General features: G+C 47.9%; 1 protein-coding gene across 1 annotated transcript in view; it reads left to right on the forward strand.

Moving 5' to 3' along the window:
• The first annotated feature begins 1,047 nt into the window (after positions 1-1,047).
• phlpp1 (PH domain and leucine rich repeat protein phosphatase 1) overlaps positions 1,048-21,614 on the forward strand; it is a 42,254-nt gene continuing 21,687 nt past the window's right edge. The window contains exon 1 of the mRNA XM_079284798.1: positions 1,048-2,679. Coding sequence (XP_079140924.1) covers positions 1,089-2,679 — 1,591 coding nt within the window. The 5' untranslated portion in view covers positions 1,048-1,088. The remainder of the gene's footprint in view (positions 2,680-21,614) is intronic.

Consider the following 21,614-nt stretch of genomic DNA (forward strand, 5'->3'; position numbering starts at 1 on the left):
GTGCGCTTATCCTTGCTCTTGCTCAGGGTCGCTGCGTCCTCAACAGGAAACTTAAAAAAAAAGAGTTTAGGTCAAGCTTTGCGGTTCGCTCCACTAGATGGCGAGAAATACAATATAATGAGGGGATGAACACTGATCCTGGGTCTGTATGGCCTTGCGAAATGGCGTCCTGACGCGATGGTGCTGAAGTTATTTGCCTCGTCACCACGAGTCTGAAATAAATACACCTACAGCGGAGCTTCACATCTCCATGCGGCAGAACTGTAATAAAGGGAAGTGAACGCATCGCGTGAGACTGAACGTAACCCTAATTATTAACGGTTCAAAGTGTACTCTCATATTCAACAGTTGACAACTGATAATGGCTGTTTATGCGGTAACTTCACTACCGTGAGTGACCCTGACACGGTCGTTTTCTTAGCTGCCAGCATGCAGGTAGCCCGTAGATAAGTACTGCGACTACAACAGATAGGAGGAAGTACTTCAGAGGCTGCACACCAAACACTTTATACGAGCTATGTTTACGCCTCCCATCTGTTCCCCGCCTCACTTCACTGACGCCGACGAAAGGCTTCATGGGAAATGTATTCTTGACATCGCTTCTCTCCTGCCGGCGGGGACCGCACGGCGCTTTCCCGGCACAATACACTTCCCACAATCCACCGCGTTGTTGTTAACGACCCCATCTTGTGTCCTCCTCATGAATATATATCAGCCAGCATTTGCGTAGGAGGTCGGCCGACGTTCATTTCATATTCCAGCACTGTATTTTGGTCCAAATGGGACGCGCAGTCACGTCTCCGCCCTGATCCGTCCCCGCGCGCCCAGCCTCTTCCCAGCGAATTTAATCGGTGAAATGTTTTTTTTTGTTTTTTTTCCACCCCCTCCGGAGGAGCGGCGGAGACTCCGACAAGGAAAGGAAGCCAATAAGTGAATGACTACCAGTGGAATAAGTCAGCAACACCGCCCTGTTGGCGGACATTTAGCACGGTGGGCACGCTTTTTACGGCTTTTAAATGTAGACGTTGTAGGTGTAACCAAGTGCGAACCGTTATTTGTTTCGAGCGGGGGACTTTTCATTGGCAGAGATGGAAAGCGTGCAGGCTGTCGCTGAGGACGGCGCGTCGGATGGACGCGCGACCAAGTTAATGAAGAAGCCCAGCGGACTGTCTGTCGCCCGGGGGACTCCGGCGGATGATGGCGGTGGACATTCGGCACCCTCCCGCGTAGAGGCGAAGAACGGGAACAGCCTCCCCCAGTCCGCCTCTTCTAGTGCGTCAAACCGAACCGCGGCGTCTAATGGCCGGGGCTCGTCCAGCAACTCCAGCTCCCTCCTGTTGAGACGGAGGCGCTTGAAGAGGAACCTCTCCGCCGCAGCTGCAGCCACCACCGCCGCCGCCTCAGCTGTCACCGCCGCCTGCGGCGCCAAGATGAACTCGGCCCTGTCCTCTGCGTCTTTGCACACCCGGAGTCTGGACAGGAAGACTCTGCTGAAGCACCGACAGAACATGCAGCTGCAGCCCGCGGATCGCGAGTGGGTGAGAGCGGACCTCCACCGGGGCTCCGTACACGTCCACGAGAGACTGACGCCCTCGTATCCCAGGCCGGTCCTTTGCACTATGGACACCACGGCCGGCGAGGTGGCGCTCCGGCTGAGTAAACTCTGCGGTAAGTCGAGCTCTGTCGTGCGCATTTTTTGTAAAGATAACCCCAAGACTGACCAAAATGGCAACTGCAATGTGAAGTACGAGTACACTGATAACCCGCGCAAGGTGAACGAAGACTCGAGTGTAGAATGCAGCCACCTGACCCCCCTGGAATCCGCTGAATTAAGGGGCCATCCGAGTGACAGGTTGAGACTGCTGCTCATGGAGAACGCAGACGAGAGGCAAACGCAACAGGACGATGGGAAACTTTTCACCCCGGAATCGGAGTCGCAAGACAACATAGCCTGCTCGCTGTCCGATTTGAACTCGAACATGGACACCCCCAACGACGACGACTCGGAGCACAGGAACTGTCTGGACAGCTACGGATTAAACTCTGGCTCGGACGTGGAGAGCAGCGCGTTTGACGACCTGAGCTCCGGGGCCCGGCTCAGCGAGCACAGGGACTCCCTCAGCGACGACATGGTCCTGGGCACCGAGGCGTCCATCCTCAGCCCCTCGTTTGACAGCGCCACGGAGGGCCACGACATGTACGGCAGCTCCTCGGACGAGCTGGACCTCGACTGTCCCGCGTCCAGCATGGACCCCATCTCGCAGCATCACGCCAACGGGGTCGGCGCTGTCACCGCCGCCAACTACAAGCAGTGCAACGTCGGCCGTTTGAACAACGCGACGACCAACATGAGACCGGAGAGCAGACTGAGCCCGCACAGTCTGGGCAGCCTGCCACCCAGCAGCAGCGCCGGCTCACTGTCGGCAGCCTGTTCTACAGGTAACACACCTGATGGCCAAGACCCCCCACGGTCGGGGCCGACAGCAGGCCACGATGGAGATTCCCGCCCCACGCTGTACGTTCAGATGCACGGCGAGACAGCCAGGAGGCTTAGCCCCGACGAGAGGCCGCTGCAGATCCAGAATGACTTTCTCTTTAAGCTTGGATTTAAGGACCCGTGGAGAGTACAAGAGGAAGGGCTTAACACGGAAATTGGCTCTTTGTTACGCTTCTATGCGGGTAAGTGAAATGATGCGTTCAGGTGTTAAAATTCTAATTCAACAATTCTCTCACGAGCAGGTTTCCTGCTACACTCTGGGGGCTTGTTGAGGCCCTTCTCTTTTTGCACATCACGTGGTGTTGGACCGCAGCTCCTGCGCGTTTGTAACAGGTTGGCGACCTGTGTCACAAAAACAAACCGTGCAGGTGTGCTTTGTGACGTTGCACTAATAGAGCAAAGCAACAGTTTCTTTTCTTTCTTTCTTTCTTATTTTTGTTTGTCCGTTGCTGAGACCGAATGTCATTTTCACAGGAGGGTGTGAAGAGGGTGCTGTCAGGCCAGGCGAGTGCAGCACGAGGCCTTTTGCTGCTCACCGCTGCAGCAATTTAGTGGGTTATTATCAAAAGTCTGTTCGCCATAAGTGTGGCTCCCAGTGATGATTTACCACGTTCAGGTTGTGTGGTGGAGTGGATGGGTCAGTGTGAGGTCACGGTCCGAATGCTGCTGCTTTGACAGATCCACCTTGCCTCGGACTTCCTTTTTAGATTTTCAGGTCCGGTTGTGTTTTATTCTTTCTTTTTTTTCCAGATAGTTTCTTCTGTCCTTGTCAGGCCAGCACACTGTCCTCCCATTAGACACGCATGACATCCGCCACAAAGCCATCGCCGCAACTTACGGTGCTCAGACATGGGGGCCCCTTTTCCGGCTTTTGCCCCATTATCATGGCGATGAAAAGGCTGAATGCCTTTGTGGTTGGATGGAGAGCAGGGGTGGGAAGCGGTATGGCTGGGAGGACCATAAACCCTCTCTGTGTACCAAGTGAATTCTGGTCATTGAGATGCGGCACAGGGCCTGTCCCATTGGCATCCAGCGCGGCTGCTGTCACACTAAACTGCCTGCCAAGTTGGGTTAACGTGCTCCTCCGAAGCTCAGGAAGCCCCTTTCTTCACCGCTGCTGCCGCCGGCGAGGGAAGTGAAATGGGGAGGGTGGTGGGGGGGGGTGTCTGGTGAGGACAGTTGAGGAGAAACTGTTTTGCTGGGGTCTGAAGTACGGGGAAAGAGAGGCGCCGACGCTCCCCGGCTTCCTGTCCCGAGAGGCTGTGGAGGCAGAGGTCGCTCCCGCTCGCAGTCGCGTGTCGCCTCATGACCTATTGTGCTCTCGAGCGCTTGCCTCGCTTGAGGTGCGATGCTTTCATTCAGATGGCGTGTAATGGCAGGCCGCGTGTCAGCATGGCACGCTGGGGCGCATGTGGACGGATGTGCATTGAGGAGGGGAAAGAAACGCGAATGCTGCACTAGTCTGTGCAGTCAGTCAGCTGAGTTCAACCGGCGGTCAGAAGTAGGCCCCGATGCCCCTCCGAGGGCGACGCCTCCACATCCCATGTGAGACGGCTTAACTGCGGTCACCTGAGCTCTCTCTCCAGCCCCCCCCCACCACCACCACCACCACCACCACAGCCAATAACACTACACAACACTCAAGCCACAGTCTGACACAAAAGGCCTAATTGGCATTCAGTCGCACAGAGAGGGACTGAGGAGCACTTTGTTTCATTCACACACACACACACACACACACACACACACACACACACACACGCACACACAGTTGCATGCACTGTAGAGAGAAAGCAGAGCTGCCTCTGTGACAGCAGTGCTGCTCCTCTGCCCTTTTCCTTTACACGATGGAGGCATGCGAGGAATGTACGCTGGCTCGTCTAGAATGTCAGGCACGTCTGCTGAGGAGGAAGTGTGTGGTTGTGGTGGTGGTGGGGGGGGGTATGAGGGGATTCCGCGCCGACACATGTTGCGCTGACTTTGAATGGTTCAGATAGGGCCGGTCTCAGCTGACTTGCTGGCTGACTCTCGGGCGCAGCTGCCACAACTGTAGACCTCAGTCACACTGAGGGCCTTTTTGTCTGCGTGCCTTTGTGCATGCAAAGTGGCCTTTGATACAGGAAGTCCAGTATCGAATTCCTTATTATGCATTTTATCAGTTGCTCAATTGAAGTTCTTTGCATTCGTATGTGTGTGTATATGTGTGTATATATGTGTGTATATATATATATGTGTGTGTGTGTATGTGTGTGTGTGTGTGTGTGTGTGTGTGTGTGTATGTATATGTATATATATATATATAACCTTGAGTGCATGAGCAGCCAGTAAGCGGTACCGTATCTTTTAATAAGGCTGAGGCACTCAGCGTGATTGGGGAGGCCGTTAAGTCGAAGAGTAGCCGTGGTGCATTGTGCCAGATCCTTTTTAGACAATGCAGAGGCCGATTTGACTTTGAAAGGTCATGGTTTTGATTGTGTATGGACTCCGCAGTGGCCAGACGAGAGCACTCACTTTGCCCTGCTAGACACACAAACCCCCCCCCCCCCCCCCACACACACACACATGTACAAAACGCTGCCTAGATCAAAGGGCCGCTGTCCTCTTTGGCAGCCTGACGACTGATCCTTTCAGGGCTTTCCACACAGGAGCCTCTTGTAATGCTGAGCCAGCTTTATTAGAGTTTGAGAACGAGTAAAAAAGACTCTTATAATCAATACATTCTGTTGCTGAGAGCCCCCCCCCCCCCTTGCTTTGACAGATTATTTTTCTAACATTACATTGAGCCTTGATTTACCCTTTGGGTAAAAGTGTCGGGCGCAGGTCAGCGTCGCTCAGTGATTGGGTGTCTGCTCTGCGGACAGGAGATCCTCAGCCCTCATGTAATGAAGTTGCCCCCTGCTGGGATGGCTCCGTTCCCTTACCCAGAGCTAGTAGTGTGTGTGTGTGTGTGTGTAGACTTGCATGAAAAGGAAATGACAGACTGAACCCTAACTCACAGTGGCACACGGGGTTCCCAAGAGGCAGAGGACCCGGAGTCCTAAAGCAAAGCAGCACATTTAATTATTTAGATTCATTAGCCTGCTCAGCTTTGCAAACACACTCTCACCCCTGCACTTCAGTTTCTGCTTCTCCTGTGAGCTTTCTACTCCCCCTATTAAAGTTGAAATGAATGCCCTTTTTTAAAAGTTTCGTCCTGCTTTATGAGCGACGTGACTGACCGCTGGCGTGTAGCCGGCCTGGGAACTGTCGAGGTATTAATTCCTTTTTCAGCTCCGCTCGGGTTTACAGAGGCTCAAGCCTCTGCGAAACAAAAGTCTGGGTCGACAACGGCTTCAACATGCGGCACCCAATTTTCGGGTTAATTCCCGTGTTGTTGTCTGTGTCTGCCAGCAAGGTGAACTTGGCAGGAAGAATAGTTCATGCAGAACTAATAAAAGCAGAGCTATCTAATGGGATGTAGCAGATAATGGCTCCGCTCTGTACAAAACAAAAGAGGCGGAATGTCCCTGCGCGCACACGTTTTAATGGCTTTGCACATTTGCGGTAATACTTTGGTTGGAGTTGTAGTTTCACAAATCACGATGAGTTCAGTCTCTCAAAATAACAGTGTTATTTTTTATAGCCTGCTTTTAATATAAAGTGTTCTCTGCAATAATGCTCAAAACAAATTGCGATTTCATGCCTATTGTCTCACTGTTATTAAAATAATAACGCCGTCTCATTACTTCAGGGCCTACAGCTTCAGCTCTCAGGCTGACATTGCACAGATTCTGTATTTCTGTCATCGCCTGCTTGAATCTACAGCATCTTTAAATGACAGATTATCCTTTTAAGAACCAAAACAGTGAGTTCATGGTGAGAAAAAATGGTGTTCTTGCGTTTTCACTGTTTGCTTAGTTGTTACGCCTCAACGCCAGCGACAGGCGTGGTCGGAGGAATTATGTTTCCGGGATGTTCGTCCGTCCCATTCTCGTGAACGCTATGTCTCACGAACTGCTGGAGCAGATTTCTTTCAGTCCACCTGGACTCGAGCGTGAACTGATTCGAGGTCAAAGGTCGCTGTGACCTCACGAAATAAATTTTTGGCTCCAAAACTCAAAAAACATCCATGCGCTAATGGGACAATTTCACACAAAAAAGCACAAATTTAACGAGTGGACAGAGGCAGACAACAGCAAGACGGTAACTCTACTTTATCGTGTTTGTCCAAACATGAGGCTCAATAACAAATATATCAAAGCAATGTCAGCAATGTCAAATGACATCATAGAAATATGAAATTGCAGTACGTACACATTATGTCTGGGATACATTTGTGGCTCTAAATAGTTTGTCGAATAAAAGTTTCAATCAATATTAGAAGCAATGAAATAAAATAAAAATCTCCACATGAGTAATGGCAGCAGCTTGAGTCCTGCTGACAGGATGTCTTCATTCCAGGTACACAGACGATCCTACCGGTTTAAGAAGATAATGAATAGTTGAGCTACTCTAAAAGCTTTGAGGAATGTCCTCTCAGGACTGTAACTCTCCTCTCTTACCTCGAGGCCTCTCCGGTGACGCGATGACTTAAAGGACTCTACGGGGTTTAACGGCTTAATGAAGCTCTCAACTTTCTCCAGCGGTCTGTGAGCAGCTATTGGGCAGAGGAAGCGCTCTCTCCGTCTCGTCTGGGCCGTCGCTGCCTTCTTTGCGCAGTCAGCGCGCCAGAACCGCTCCCGCCCTCGCATCTCTGCGAAGAGGACGGTCTGCGCACATTTAGTCGTTGTTTCGCTGCGCGTGTCTCGTGATCGGTCACCGGTTGTGTTTACAGCACAACCGGTGTGCAAACACTACAGGGAGAACTTTTCTCACATCCATGTCGTCCGCCTGACTGCTAATGCTCTTTCTAAATGGCCAATTGCTGAGTCATGATGTAATTGTGTAATCAGATTTCACACGTTCCAGAGCTCACATCCAGTACGCATGTGTCCGTGTGCGCTGAGGTTTCATTGTGTTCACTACTGTATGCGTAACATCCAAGCAGAGATTTATGTATCTCCCGTCTCTTCACGTGGGACCCACTCGTGGAGACGAGGATTCGCACGTGTGCGTCTAGTGAGGGAAGAGGACGGCGGTGTCTGCTCGTAGTGGTTACAGCCGGGGGAACTGTTTTCTGTCTAATATAGATTGCCTTCTTGGCTGACATCCTCCTCCCGCTCTCTCAATTTCTCTCATGATCGATCCCCCTCCCCTCGCATCTCCTCCTCCTCCCTCACACCGTCTGACAGTTTCCATTTATCCTCCCATATCTCTTCATCTCTACCCTCTCCCCGCTTATATTGCTTTTCTCTCTGAGAATCATAATTGTTTCTTAAAAAAAAAAAAAGAAGTAAAAGGCAAAAACTAACAGCGCAGGTCATTATTTCTGCATGTCTAAGTAAAACAAGAAAAGGAGGGAATTGAAATTCTCATTGCTTTGTGGTTAGCCGCTAAATCTAGGCTGAACAATGTCATGCTGATATGTCACTCCTGTCTGCCTGCCGGCAAGTTGTGAGGGGGGGGGAGTTGGGGGTGTAGGGGGGGGGGGGGGGGGGGGGGGTCAGCGGTCTGGCTTGCTCTCCGCGGCTTTGATCAGCAGCAGCCCACTTTAATACCAGACAACATCTGCAACTCTCAGCATTAAAGAGGCCCCAAAAAAAAGAATTCTGATTCGGGAAGACACAGCCCACTCGTGTCCAGGACAGAACTGTGTCAATGCCTGGATGGGAGGCTTTTAAATACCAGCGCTCCAGCGGCGCTCCCACTAATTTGTTTTACAAAGCCAGAGGCTCCAGAGAGGTTATTTTTGCATTAAGTTTTAAAATTCTAATTTATCAGAAGTTTGTATTCCTCGACACACACATTGAGTAAGCATTGCTAAAGGGTGTTGTTAAGGTTCGAAGGCAGCTGTTTTTATTGGAGATTTAGTTTAGTTTTTTTACAGAAGAAGCTTCCTGCACTGCAGAAAACAAACGGCTGAGTAGATGCAGTGTTTAGCAAATGTCACTGTGCGGAAGGAATGCAGAGCGTGACCAAACTGTCCCCACAATCTTTGTTTGTGTCATCTGGACACGGCTAGATAAGGTGTGTTTGGGTGGAGCGGAGCCTGCTTCTGTGGACTCTGCTCCAATAGAAAGGGGTCAGAGTTGATGACATGGAATGACCTAGTTTAATGTTTGTCTCTCGTCTAAAATGCTGAAGCACAAGAATGAAACTTCCTCATTGGCAAGAGACTCATTGTTTTGTAGTTGTTGTTTTTTAGAGAGCGAGAGGGTTTGAAAGCACACTGATGGACGCTGCCACAACCGCACAGATGATGATTTGCTATGTACTGCACAACACCACGGTTAATGCACAGGTACCCTACTATGCTCCTGGAGGTAAATCCGCAGTACATTGTTCAGCATCACCTTACACTGAGTTCAATAGGTGCATCTGTGGAGCCTGAGTCCAGGGACGAGTCTTTTATCTCCTGGAAAACGCTCTTGTTCCAACTTTCAAGGATGCGCCTGACGTTGCTCAACGATCTTAAACAGCTAACCGCGTCATTGAAGCCGTACATTCAAAGTGTGTTGTAAGACATGTCCCGTGGGACTGACTGTAATGCTCTGGGTAGCACCCGCACTGAAATCACCCTGAAAATTGTGAATAGTTGCGCACCTGTCTTGTTTTTTGAGCATGCTGCCTTTTTTTGCACTCTTTGTTGTGGTTGTCCGGCCCGCAGCTTTTACCATTTGGATTCGCTCTCACCGCTTTCGGCCCCATTTGGCGTTAAGCAGATATGCTCCCAAAAACCCACTGTACTGTACGCCACCGGCTCAGCACCCAAAAGCAGAGCGATAAGATAAACGACTCGCCGCTAACGAGACACATATTTCACCCGGGAAACAAAAACGGAGCTTAAAGGGTTAAATATTGGACTTCAATTCATCAGGTGTCCAGAAACACGACTTCAAATGAATGCTGATGTTGCTCTGGAGGTACTGGATGTGTAAATGGAAAGAAGTGGCCCAAAAACAAATCAGCTATTGAAGATGTAAAGTATCTAGCGGAAAAAATAAAGGACGGCAGAAACAAAAAAGACAGATGTGATTATTTGTAAGCAGATTTTATTGTTGCTGCTCAAATTGGAGCTAGTTATACTGTTGTGTACTATTAGTTTATTAACAATGTATCATATTTTAACAAAGTACAGTATGTCTCTGGAATATTTAGTGAAACCTCCGCAAAATAAGTGTAGCACTTGTGTGGTATAGAGAGGTATTTCTAATATCCTTTTAAAAGTAGCACAAATGTCTCAAAAACAAAACATTATCAGCTTCATAAACATAGGATTTATTACTGTTTTATTTTTGGGATTGCATTACATTAAACAGATGTACCTAATGCATCATAAGTAGGTCAGTAAATGCTGACGAGCTGTAAAAACTGAAAGTCCAGTTCTCAGCCCAGACGAGAGATCTCCGGGGCGTCGCTGCCTCAATCATTAACATGGCAAAGCGCTCGTCTCCTGCTGTTAGCGGTGCAGTTTGAAGACAAAGTGGAGCTGTCACCTGCTGCACCCGAGAGTCCCTCCTCCCTTTCCCTCCCCATGTCCTCCTTCCTCGCTTTTTTTTTTTTAAGTCTTCTCTGGCACGTGCACGTTCTTTCAGCCGGTCTGTCTACTTCCTGTTTCGTTTTTGGTGTCTTTCTCATAAATAGTCGTTTTATTAACTCACTCTCGGCTACCACCCAGTTCTTTTCTAGCTCTCACTGCTTCCCTCTGGTTAAAGACTTCCCTTCTTTAGTTCTTTTTTTCTGTTTCTCTCCCCCCCCCCCCCCTCTCTGTGCCACTGTGTTCACATGGCCCCTGCATGTGACATGAAGCTGAGCCAAAACACCCCGGATGCCCCGCTTCAGCCCTCCACTGTTCCAGACCTTGTTAAATTTTAAACAAAACAAAACAAAAGGAAAGGCTAGAAGGGGAGAGGAGGGAAAGAGAAAAGTGAGCACGTGGGGCCGTGGGGAATGTGCAACAACATCGCAATCTCATTCATTCATTCGTCCTGTCCCTGTGCATCATCTGGAGAGAGGGGTCCCCCCCCCCCACACTCTGCTTGTGTGTGTGTGTAAGCCTCTCTCTCTGTCTCTCCCTCTCTGTATCTCCCTCTCTCCTTTCTCCCTGCTCTGAAGTTGGCTGGTTGTAGCTTTAACCACAGATCCGGGGTCTCCGGAGCCGCTGTCTTCGTGGACAACTTCCTTCTGGAGCGCCCCGAGGCAACTGCTGCCCATCACATGCATTTTGTTTTTAATACTTGAAGGCATGGAGCAATAGCCGGACCAGAAACGGCTACAGTCGGTGTTTACCTTTTTATTATTGCCTGTGCTCGTCCCTTGCATGAGTCAGCTCGTTACTCTCCTTCTGTTTCGCCATCAAAGGGATGCCACGAACATGGCAGCTTTTTAATAATAAAAAAGTCTCCCAGAACAACTGTGATGCCGGCAGCATCCCAGCGGCTCGCTTCCAGATTTAAGCTGAGCTGCGAGTCCTTCATAGCCTCTGATAATGAATGTCATTAGAGGTCAAGGACAAACTATAACAACAGTGTGCTTATGTGTCTGGCCCTGTTTGGTCTACCCTCAGGGAACACTTGAAGTGGTTTGACTGCCTTTCATTGTGGATTAGCGGCTAATAATTCCAATCAGCGATACAAATTAAGCCATTGTCCCCGAACACACACACACACACACTGCTCATATATTTGTACTCGCACATGTGTTGGCAAACGGCAACCAACAGCGAGCATTGTTACAGAGCTGTTGTGTAGAGAGATGGAGTTCGGCTGGGCCAGACGATTAAAGTCATTTCTTTTACCAGATAACGGTTTAAAAAGTGAGTCGGCTTCCTCCGGTGTGCTTGTGATAGCAAATGGCACAAATACTTCACTTTCACATCCGTGTTTGTGAGCAAAACAGGTTCAGACAGGAGCCTCAAGCGGGCTGCAGTTTTTGTACTGCCCGGCAGATTCGTCCTCCCACCAATCTCACACACACACACGCGCGCACACACACACACACACACACTCCCGATGATATTATAGTACAGTGCACCTGGTATTCACCCTGTCTGCTATTCTTGTACCGAATCGATGAAAACGTTGCCGCCGCCTACTTAAATCTGCCTTCCTCGACTCAAGAGTCTGTCTCCTCGTTGATTGGTGTCACATGCTCGGTGCTGCGCGGTGCATGAAGTCACTTCTGCTCGCTAGCAAAAGTCGACAAGCCGTCTTTCGTAACTCGTACGTGTATGCTTGCATGGTGGGCTGTGTGTTACCATGTTAATAACTCGATGCACGTTGTTGGAAGTTAATGTGTAACAATAGCAGATGGTTTCACACACACACACACACACACACAGGACGGCACGGGAAAGAGAGTGATCAGATTCAACACGTAACGTCACGTTGTTGTCACCTTTGACCTTTAGACATGTTATCCTGCTGCTTCTGCATGGTGACATAAGTAATTCAAATGTTGACGCTGCGGTCGGGACACATCGTGTTCAGCTGTGGATTGTTTGGATTTTGTAAAGGCGGACGTTCATTGTCCCCCCCCAGTAGCTGTACTGCTTTAGTGATCGGTCATATTTACTGAAATATAACCTATGACGCCGGTATTGAGAAGAAGGCACTTGTAGTGAAAGGTAACATTGATCACAGCGACTATGGTTTTGTTAAAAAAAGACTGAAAAAGAAGAGGAGAGCGACGTCTGAATGTGAAGTGTCCCAGCTTCGTTTGCGTCAGTGACGGGCATTATTAATGCAGTGGTACAAATGAACAGGGAAACCCGGGACGACAAACAGGCGGGAATCCCTGCGAGCTAATTAATCACTGACGTACACATAAACACACACACACGACCGAGTGTCCGTGCCTATGCCTCCCCACATCCAGCTCTAACCTTTAGCGCGACATCGAACTTTCCCTGGCTCACCAATTACCGCTCTCATCTCCCCTCTTTAGCCTCGGTATCAGAGGGAGGTGTTGTCAGCCTGCTCCTCTGTCGCTACTCTCCTTTCATTCCCGGCACTCGCATTTCACCCTCCCCTGATGCACTTCCCAGGGGGGTTGGATGCGAGGTGGGTAAGCCTAAACCCCCGTGTCTGGAAAGGAGTTATTGTGCGGGCGCTTAAGACGACAATACCTCGCTCTCCCCCCCCCCCCCCCCCCCCTCTCTTTCTCGCTCCCTTTAAGCTCCCCCATACGAGGCGCCGCACTTCATCAAGGCTGTATGTGGAGTGCTGCGGGGACAGGCTGCTGTATACGGGCCATTAGCGAGTGCTGAGTGACAATGCGGAGGCTGAAGTGATACAGTGACGCCGCTGACGAGCAACTGCTGCCCTGAATTATGAGATAACGTGTGTTTGACAATCTTCTCGCACCACTTGGGTACATATCAAACAACGGGAAACAGTTCAAAATATGCCAATCACCGTTTCCCTCAGACCCAAGGTGATGTATTCAAGCTGCTTCTTTTGACTGGCTGGTAAAAGAAGCAAATCCTCCCATTTTAGAGGCTGGAACTGTTCCATGTTTTAGGAAATGTTAAACCAATTTTCCTTGCAACGCGAAGGCGTGGTCATTGTGGCAACAGTTCTGCAGTGTTTCTGGTAAAATAGTCATCAGGGTTATGTTGGCTTCTAGTCTACAGGTTTATGAAAGAAACTCTTTTAGGGCAGCCTCAAGCGTACACCACGCTGTGTTTCACAGCACATTATGACTGGGCAGTATGGAAAAAATCTAATATCATGAATATTTCTTTCACCAAATACCTCTAACGGTGTTGTAGGGTTGACTATTTGTGTACAAAACAAATACACATTGAGATTTTTGCTAAGTCATCAGTAATGTGGATGTAATGACTTACGTTTTTCCGGTGCGATGGTCCTGGGACAGATGGTATCTTACATGTCTGCAGATTGAGGCAACTTTGTGATTTTTGGCTATACAAATACACAAGTGGCTTAAGGTAAATAATAAAACAGCTAGAGCAGTTTGGTGAGTTCAGAACATTACATCACTTGACTGTAATGCAGCCTTTAAAGCCAGGAAACAACAACTCTTACGCTATATCACGATATCCATATGATATCGATACATTGCCCAGCCCAACTGCACATGTGGCAAATAAAACCTTTGAATCTTTACAAACTGGGGGTATCGAATTTGAAAAACATGGAAATGGACCAGGCAGGGGAAGTCTACCACTATCAAGTTGCATTATGGGTAGTGTAAGAGGCAGCAATTAGGAACTTGATCCACAGGAGGAACCAAGAGTTGAGATATCTCGGCCTCTGCTGCATCAATTTAAACCGCTCTTCCTTACATAACACACAAACTCGCTGCACTACCCCTTTAATACATGACTTAAACAATAAGTGTCATTAATCTGCTGCTAATCCACAAATCTATTGATTGATTTCATTGTTGGCGCACCAAACGGGAGTCGTGACAATCGTATGAGAGAGAGTGTGAGTCATGCTCAGTACAATGGAGCTCATGCCCCAGTTCATACTTTGTTTAAAGGCTCCTCCGGGCAGAGAATCTCTCACAGTGTTGTCTTGCATTGTTTATTGGCTTCTGGGATCTGCTTTAATTGCGTCCTCACGACACGCTGCCCGCCCTCTTCTTGTGTCGGCGTGCGATCCGGCCTGATTATGTGTCCTCATGTGTTAGCGAGGGAGCCGTGGGACGGGCGGCGAGCGCTGCATCGTTCATGAGTGTGTGTGTGCCACCCTGTGACTGTACCGCAGTGACCCGTGGCAACAGCGTATCCTTGAGCGGCGATGGCACAGGCTGGGGCCGGGGACTCACCGCGGGGGGGGGGGGGGGGGGTGGCGCTGGCATGTGGAGGGGCTGTAGGTCGGGCCAGGGGGGTTGGGCAGAGAGGAAGCAGTGAGTAGGTCACTAATATGAATGAAGAGTGGGAGAGCGGATGACAGCTGGAGATATGAAGGCCTGACGTTATACACTTAAGGAATGGGTAATGGAGGGAGATGAGTAGGAAAAACGAGAAATGTCAGTTCAGCTGAGACCCTCCTTGCCCTCTGAAACACTAAAATATGCACGCACATATAAAACCTTTCAGGTCATAAAGTGTGTGTGTGTGTGTGTGTGTGTGTGTGTGTGTGTGTGTGTGTGTGTGTGTGTGTGTGTGTGTGTGTGTGTGTGTGTGTGTGTGTGTGTGTGTGTGTGTGTGTGTGTGTGTGTGTGTGTGTGTGTGTGTGTGTGTGTGTGTGTGTGTGCGCGCAAGCGCAAGCGCAAGCAAGACAGAAAGGCATTACATAACCGGGCACGCTGGCTGTCCTGCCAGTTTACTATCACACAGCAGTAACTCAGTTCACACGTGTGCAGGCTCGCTTTATTTTGTGTGTGCAGGCTCAGCCTCCCGTTTGTTTCTCACGCATTCATGACTCCGCTGGTAATTCATTATTTCCCAACATGGAGGAAGCCGTCCTCTTCCGCACTGACAAACAATTTGATCGCTACAACTCGATCTACACGGAACAGCGCTGCAGAAACACTTGGAAGGTTTTGACGGAGAATACATCTGACCTTTTTGCCGGCATAATATTAAGACGCTCGCTGGGAGTGAGGGAGACATCAAAGGGTTTTCTGAGTTGTTAACCTTAAAAAAACAATACACGTTATCATCGCTCGTATTAGCCTGGCACTGTGTGATGCGAGGTATTGGATTCTGCCGGCATATTACAATTTTAATCTTATTTTGGTAGTTCTGGCCATCATTTCTATAAGCTCCGGTATCATACCTCAAAATGTCCCCAAAATGTTTTAGTATGTGACATGGGACTGAGTCGCTGAAACACAAGCAGACTGATGAGCATTCAGGTTCTAATCGAGTTCTAATCCTCTCAGTTCAGTTTGAAGACTTCACTTCTGGTTGGTTTGGCGACACCTGTGGTTATTGGTGGTAATGCTGAGAAATCTAAACGATACGAGTCCCAGAGTTTCCGTTTTGAAATTACATTTTTGTCGAGCAGCCGCACGGGCTAGTAAGTAACAACAGTATTCCACTGGGCGGACACTTTAGAAAGTGCTTGTCCAGTCGCAGTATTACTCCTTTGTTTACCCGCCACTGTGGCTGGTAGGTTGATCAAATTCGGCCTATTTTGAATTTCGTCCAGTATGTGCGTGAGTCCTTACCTGTGAATCCCTTGCGTGTGTGCACGCCACTTGATAGGGTGCGGGAATAGCGGACTCCGCCACTCGGACAACTATATATAGAGGTAGCTAAGGTGAATACGTTTTACAGTTGATGTAGTGAGAATTTTAATAATAGCTACATTTATTCGGAAGAGAAACAACGGCAAACAGTAAAATTAATTAATACTAAAACTGTTCTTAAAAGGTTTTAATAAACTGTATCCTTTAATATCTGCTCATGCATGCTGATACAATTAGATGATTTTTTTATTTCGTCAGCACAAAAGGACGTAGTGTCCCGGTCAGAGTATTCTGTCTGTTTTTGTTTTGTCGTGGTCTTAAAACCGAAATGTACAGCTGAGTAAGATCAGCTCACCTCGCTCTACAGCTCGTTCTTTCTGCCTGGTGACAGGATATGCCTGTTACTCATTTTCTGTCTGTTCAGCCGTGTATTAATCTATATGTATGTTTTCTCCTTCCTCCATCTCAGCCGTCTCTGCTTTGCCTCATCATGTTTTCTCTTTCTTGTCCCCCCCCCCCCTCTCTCTTGCCATAGCACGTTCTACACCCGCATAGCTCCCGGTATTCACGCTTGTGTAACGCAACACGTGACTACGAACCCATGTTATTTTTTTCACTGTACTTTTATTTATGTATTTCATACACTCGCTCACCCGCAAACACACTAAATCATTTATTTTAGAGCTCTGCGCACTTCCACAGCCTCACAGTAATGCTCTGATTTACACCGTGTATTCAATCAATTGTAGTGCGTACACACATACACATACACTGTATGCATGAGCAAACACACGGGCACTTTTGTCCACTACGGTGACAACATTTGCATTCGCTCACACACAAACAAGGGGGAGAAAAACCCCAGAGCTGTGTGTGTGTGCGTGCGTGCGTGCGTGCGCGCTCTGAGCTAGCTAATCAGTGGGCTCGTATTTTCCAATGTAAGGTTTCGTAACTCACACCATTACATAACAGCAGCAGGAGTGGAGCAGGGGAGAGGGGGAGAGCACAGGGAGCACACGTCTATGTACGTCAGCATCTAACCCGTCCACTGACACAGAGGGAACCACTGGGGAAGAGCTTTAGTTTTTTTTTCAAGCACTGATGCAAACACCGGCGATCCGAACGCTTCTCTCCCTCCCCCTGTCCGCTGCGTCTGGATCCATTTTTAGTGGATATTGATTGAATGACACGATGAAGCACGTTCACAGTGCAGCGGGTGGTGTGAAGGACTGTGCGGCTAATGAGAAACATGCTTATTTCTTTCACTTAAGGGCACATCAGTAATTTGTTAAAATGACTGCGCGACGTGATATATCAAACTCCCACGGAGCCTTTTTCTCATCGCGGTTCCTAATTCCAACTGTCAGCCACATGAGTTATGATTGCATGTGTACACATCGTTTGCATACCTTTCTGCTTCTGCCCATAAACACAGATGTGCATCAGGTTAACAGAACCGGATATGAAGTGTCCTCTACTGTCCATGAAGTCATGATATAAATTTACAATGCGGCAGAGCAGCTGTGTGTGCAAGTGGGTCAACTTTGAGTAAAGAAAAACAAATAGATAATTGAGCATTGCAGAGCACACTACAAATCCTCCTTCAGGTTGGATTCAGGATGTGTTTCACTGGACTGAGAGAAAAGGGTGTGTGTGTGTGTGTGTGTGTGTGTGTGTGTGTGTGTGTGTGTGTGTGTGTGTGTGTGTGTGTGTGTGTGTGTGTGTGTGTGTGTGTGTGTGTGTGTGTGTGTGTGTGTGTGTGTGTGTGTGTGTGTGTGTGTGTCCTTCCTGGTGACACTGTAGCATATCCCTCTGGCACTTGACTGATAATTTTTCAATTTATTTCTAAATCCCACAAACAACGTAAGAGCTCTGTACAAAGCAACAAATATGTGTTAGCATTTCCTTCTTGTTAGCATTACTGTAGCCTACACACATAGCGCCGTTACTCACGCTAGTTACTTACGCTAGTTACTTACGCTAGTTACTTACGCTACTTAAAAACGCACATAGTTATTAGTTATTACAGTTATTAAAACATGAACCAACCTTGTGCCTCTTCGGGGGGGGGGGGATACTATTATCTTAACCGTTTCTATACGTTTACAACCGTCATATTCACCATACTTTACTCTCTCTTCGCGCGCACAGTTCTACTTCCGTTTTTACGAGCGCCGCCTTCACAATAAAAGCACTTCTTCTTAAAACAGGAAAGACATAACAAATGTGAGAAACAGGCAAAAACATGTAACAAAGGCAACAAATTGATTGCTAAACACGAATTGGGTTACTTACAGACATGCTTTAGAGAGAAGGGGCATCAGAATTCTGAGGGCATCCATTAAACCATTGATTACCCTCCCCAACCTCTCTCTGGGGATGCAGGGACGTCTCATGGTTACCTGTTCACCGTGGCCACTTATTTTCCCTCAATGCTAACATCACCAGCTCAGAGTAGTGCAGCCACGAGGTTGAAAGGGAGGAAGGAGAAACATCACCTCCACTGAGCTGTTTAAGCTGAAGATTGTCTGACAATAGACAGGAGCACAAAGCGGAGGGATCGGAAGCACTTCTCAGCACTCAAAAGAGATAATGCACACACACATATACACACACACACACGGCAGCATTGTCACCGTATCCTGAATTATCAATAGATATTATTTTAGTACATTGCAGATGTTAAATTCTGTACCGAATGCCTTTTTTATTTTTTTTTATTCCACGCATTCACAAATGTAGCTCAACCCATCTGAGATGCATAACAATTTAATCGTGTGTAATTGTTGTGTTAATTAAAGAGATGATGAAATCGAGCAGCAACATGGATGATTGAATAAATACGCGTCTTAGTAATCAACTGCTCGCGGCGCTGTCCAAACACTGCAGAGTTTACAGTTGTTTATCATGATTTCTCTGTCGACTGCACTTTTGACTTGACTCTGCGTTGATATGCTGGAGGTGTTGTACACTCAGCAGCAGTTTGTTTGAATGAAGCCAAATGGCAAATTAGAAACGTGAGTATCACTCCAAGTTTAGAAATAGCTTCCGAACAGTGAAGTTTTTTATTGATGCTTCAGATTATAATCACATTTATGTTCATCAATAAAGCACCTCTGGACAAAACTAGAACAATAGATGCTATTATAACAAGACCACAGGCTTTGTGGCATGTGAAGATTTGATAATTAGCATTAAACACAAAGTACAACTGCGGCTGGTGGGAATGTCATTTTGTTTTGCAGGTATTTGTAAATTGTAATATTGACGTGATGATGGTGCTGCAGGAAAAGTCAGGAGATCACCAAAGTCTGTGTGATTCATCCTGAGGGGAACATGAATGTCTCTACCAGTAGTTGTTGAGACATTTTAGGCAAAACAACAAATGTCATTGTGACACTACAATACGTAGTAGGATTCATAAATGTACAACATTTAATGTTTCAGTCTGGACCAAAGTGGTGGACCAGTGGACCAAACCGACAGAGCGACATTATGCTTCATTGACTTCTTAAAGTCCCACCGCTCAAATATAATGCAAAATCAGGAAAATGCTCCACCTGGCAAATCCACCATTCTAAACCCAAAGTAAGGACACACAGGCACGTGTAGGCTATGCAGTGTCACGCAGCGATAATGCATGAACATCCCAGCTATTTCCCATGCAAACGCGCACCTCATCTTCTTATCACTTTTACACAAAGGACAGCTTGACACGTTTAATGCATCAAGACCTCCTCAGTCTCCGAGGGAGAGGCAGCCTCTTCTACCTCCATGGACCCGTTTGTGTGCCAACACCTGGGAAACCTTTTGTTTGTAGAATTTAGTTTTGTAGAATTAAGAAGCACCTGCATGCTACGGCCTGGCTCGACTTGCTTGGAATCGTTCCTTATTGGGTTTCTGTTTGCTAAAGTTGTGTATAGTACCTGGTACTTATTTTTAGTACCACCTCGGTCGAGGCTGCAAGCGAGCTGAGCCGATGCTAGAGGGCAGAGGTATAACAACACACGGGACATCCTGCACAAACATGCCATTTTTTAAATAGCTAACAGCCAACCATTTTTAATAACTTTTTTTCTGACCGTAAAACCATGTGGGGGTCAAAGTGCACACAATCCTCTGTTTGATTGCTGATGAAAGGATCCAGTGAGGATCCTGAATGCACTGTCAGTTTCGCTCTGCGTTGCTCTGACGATCAGCGAAGAATTCCGCTTACATTGATGGGGTAGTATCTGCTTTAAACAAAAAACTAAAAATCAAATTGAGCCGAATCGTGCAGTGGAAATGAGGCGTTATTAAGGATCCTTCCAGAAACTGTGTCAATGTGGGGCCTTCCTGTAGATCTCAGCTGGATGGGGTTTTTTTTCCTTCTTCTTCTTCTTCTTTTTTCGACGCCTCACATTCACAGTTCAACATGTGCATCATTGTGCAAAGTGCAGAGAGTGAAAAAAGTGTAATGTGCAGAACGATGCGGAGCGCTTCGGCGAGTGCGTGGAGCAGCCCGGCACCTCGTGACGGCCTTCGCCACCTCCCAGCGAGCCTCGTCAACCGCTGCTCGAGCGGACAGTCGGCTCAGCGCACCCTGTCACTTTAAATCTGAGTAATCACCTCGAGTCATCCACAGAGAACGACAAAGAGAGGGAGGAGAGACGGAGTATAAAGGAGGGCAGCGATCATCAGATGTGGGAAGCACATCCTTCCCTCGCTTGCGAATAGACACCTTTAAGTAGATGCATTGTGTGTGTGTGTGTGTGTGTGTGTGTGTTTTGCAACAGAAGGACAGTGCAGCTATTTGTGTCTCTGAGTAACAGCTGGCACCGCTCTGTCTTACATCTATTTCTATATCCCTTCGTCACCAACTCTCCCCTCAACCATAGTTTTCTCTTTACGAGTCAATGTCTCCAACACGCCCACAGATTATGATGATGTTTGTTTGATAGAGTGCCTCGTATCAAGTTTTTATCGACGCTTCCTAATAGCGAGATCTTTAATGAGATGCTGCGGTTGACATACATTTCAAAAAAGGCAGATAAAAGCTGATGCCGGAGATATAAGAGCCCGATGTACGCTCAGACGCTTTTATGAGTCCTAGAGTCTTGTCATGATGTACATCACATCTGTTGCTGCCTATAGAGTGTGTGTGTGTGTGTGTGTGTGTGTGTGTGTGTGTGTGTGTGTGTGTGTGTGTGTGTGTGTGTGTGTGTGTGTGTGTGTGTGTGTGTGTGTGTGTGTGTGTGTGTGTGTGTGTCTACGCACGCTCATGCTCCGCTGTGACTTATGTGGGTCATCGATGCCCTACGGTGCGGCATGCCCGGCTCTGTAGTGGAGGTGTGCTGATGTCAGGTTGCATTTAGCAGGGGCAGGATGAATAACCAGGGATGTGTCCTTGTTATTACAGAGAAGAGCCAGAAGAAAGAAGCGTTGATCTGTTAAATTGGGAGACTGATGGAGAGAGGTCGGCCTTGGGTGCTGATCACGAACAGTGATGGATAACGGGGGCAGCAGGGCATCTGGGCGGCAACTTTGTAGCCTGAAAAACATTCGCTCAGGAACAAATACTGACGTTAAGCAACCGGGAGTGGTTTCGTTTGTGTCAATGTGAGTCACTTTGCAAAGATTACACGCGCTACATGGATGCACACCGACGGTATCAATATTCAGAGACGCCATGTCTTGCTAGTAGCAGCTGTTACACATCTGCTTTTTGGATCTATAATTTGTGTTTCACAGGCTTAACGTCCTGAATTGAACTGAAAATGCAAAGTGCCAGTTCCCCATTCCTGCAGGGAGGTGCTACGTAAGATATATTCTCATATGGGATGTACCATTTCATCAGTGTGGAAGTTCCCCACAATCTCAATGGAAAAAATGA

This window comes from Melanostigma gelatinosum (assembly GCF_949748355.1).
Source record: "Melanostigma gelatinosum genome assembly, chromosome: 15".
In the NCBI taxonomy this organism is placed as follows: domain Eukaryota; kingdom Metazoa; phylum Chordata; class Actinopteri; order Perciformes; family Zoarcidae; genus Melanostigma; species Melanostigma gelatinosum.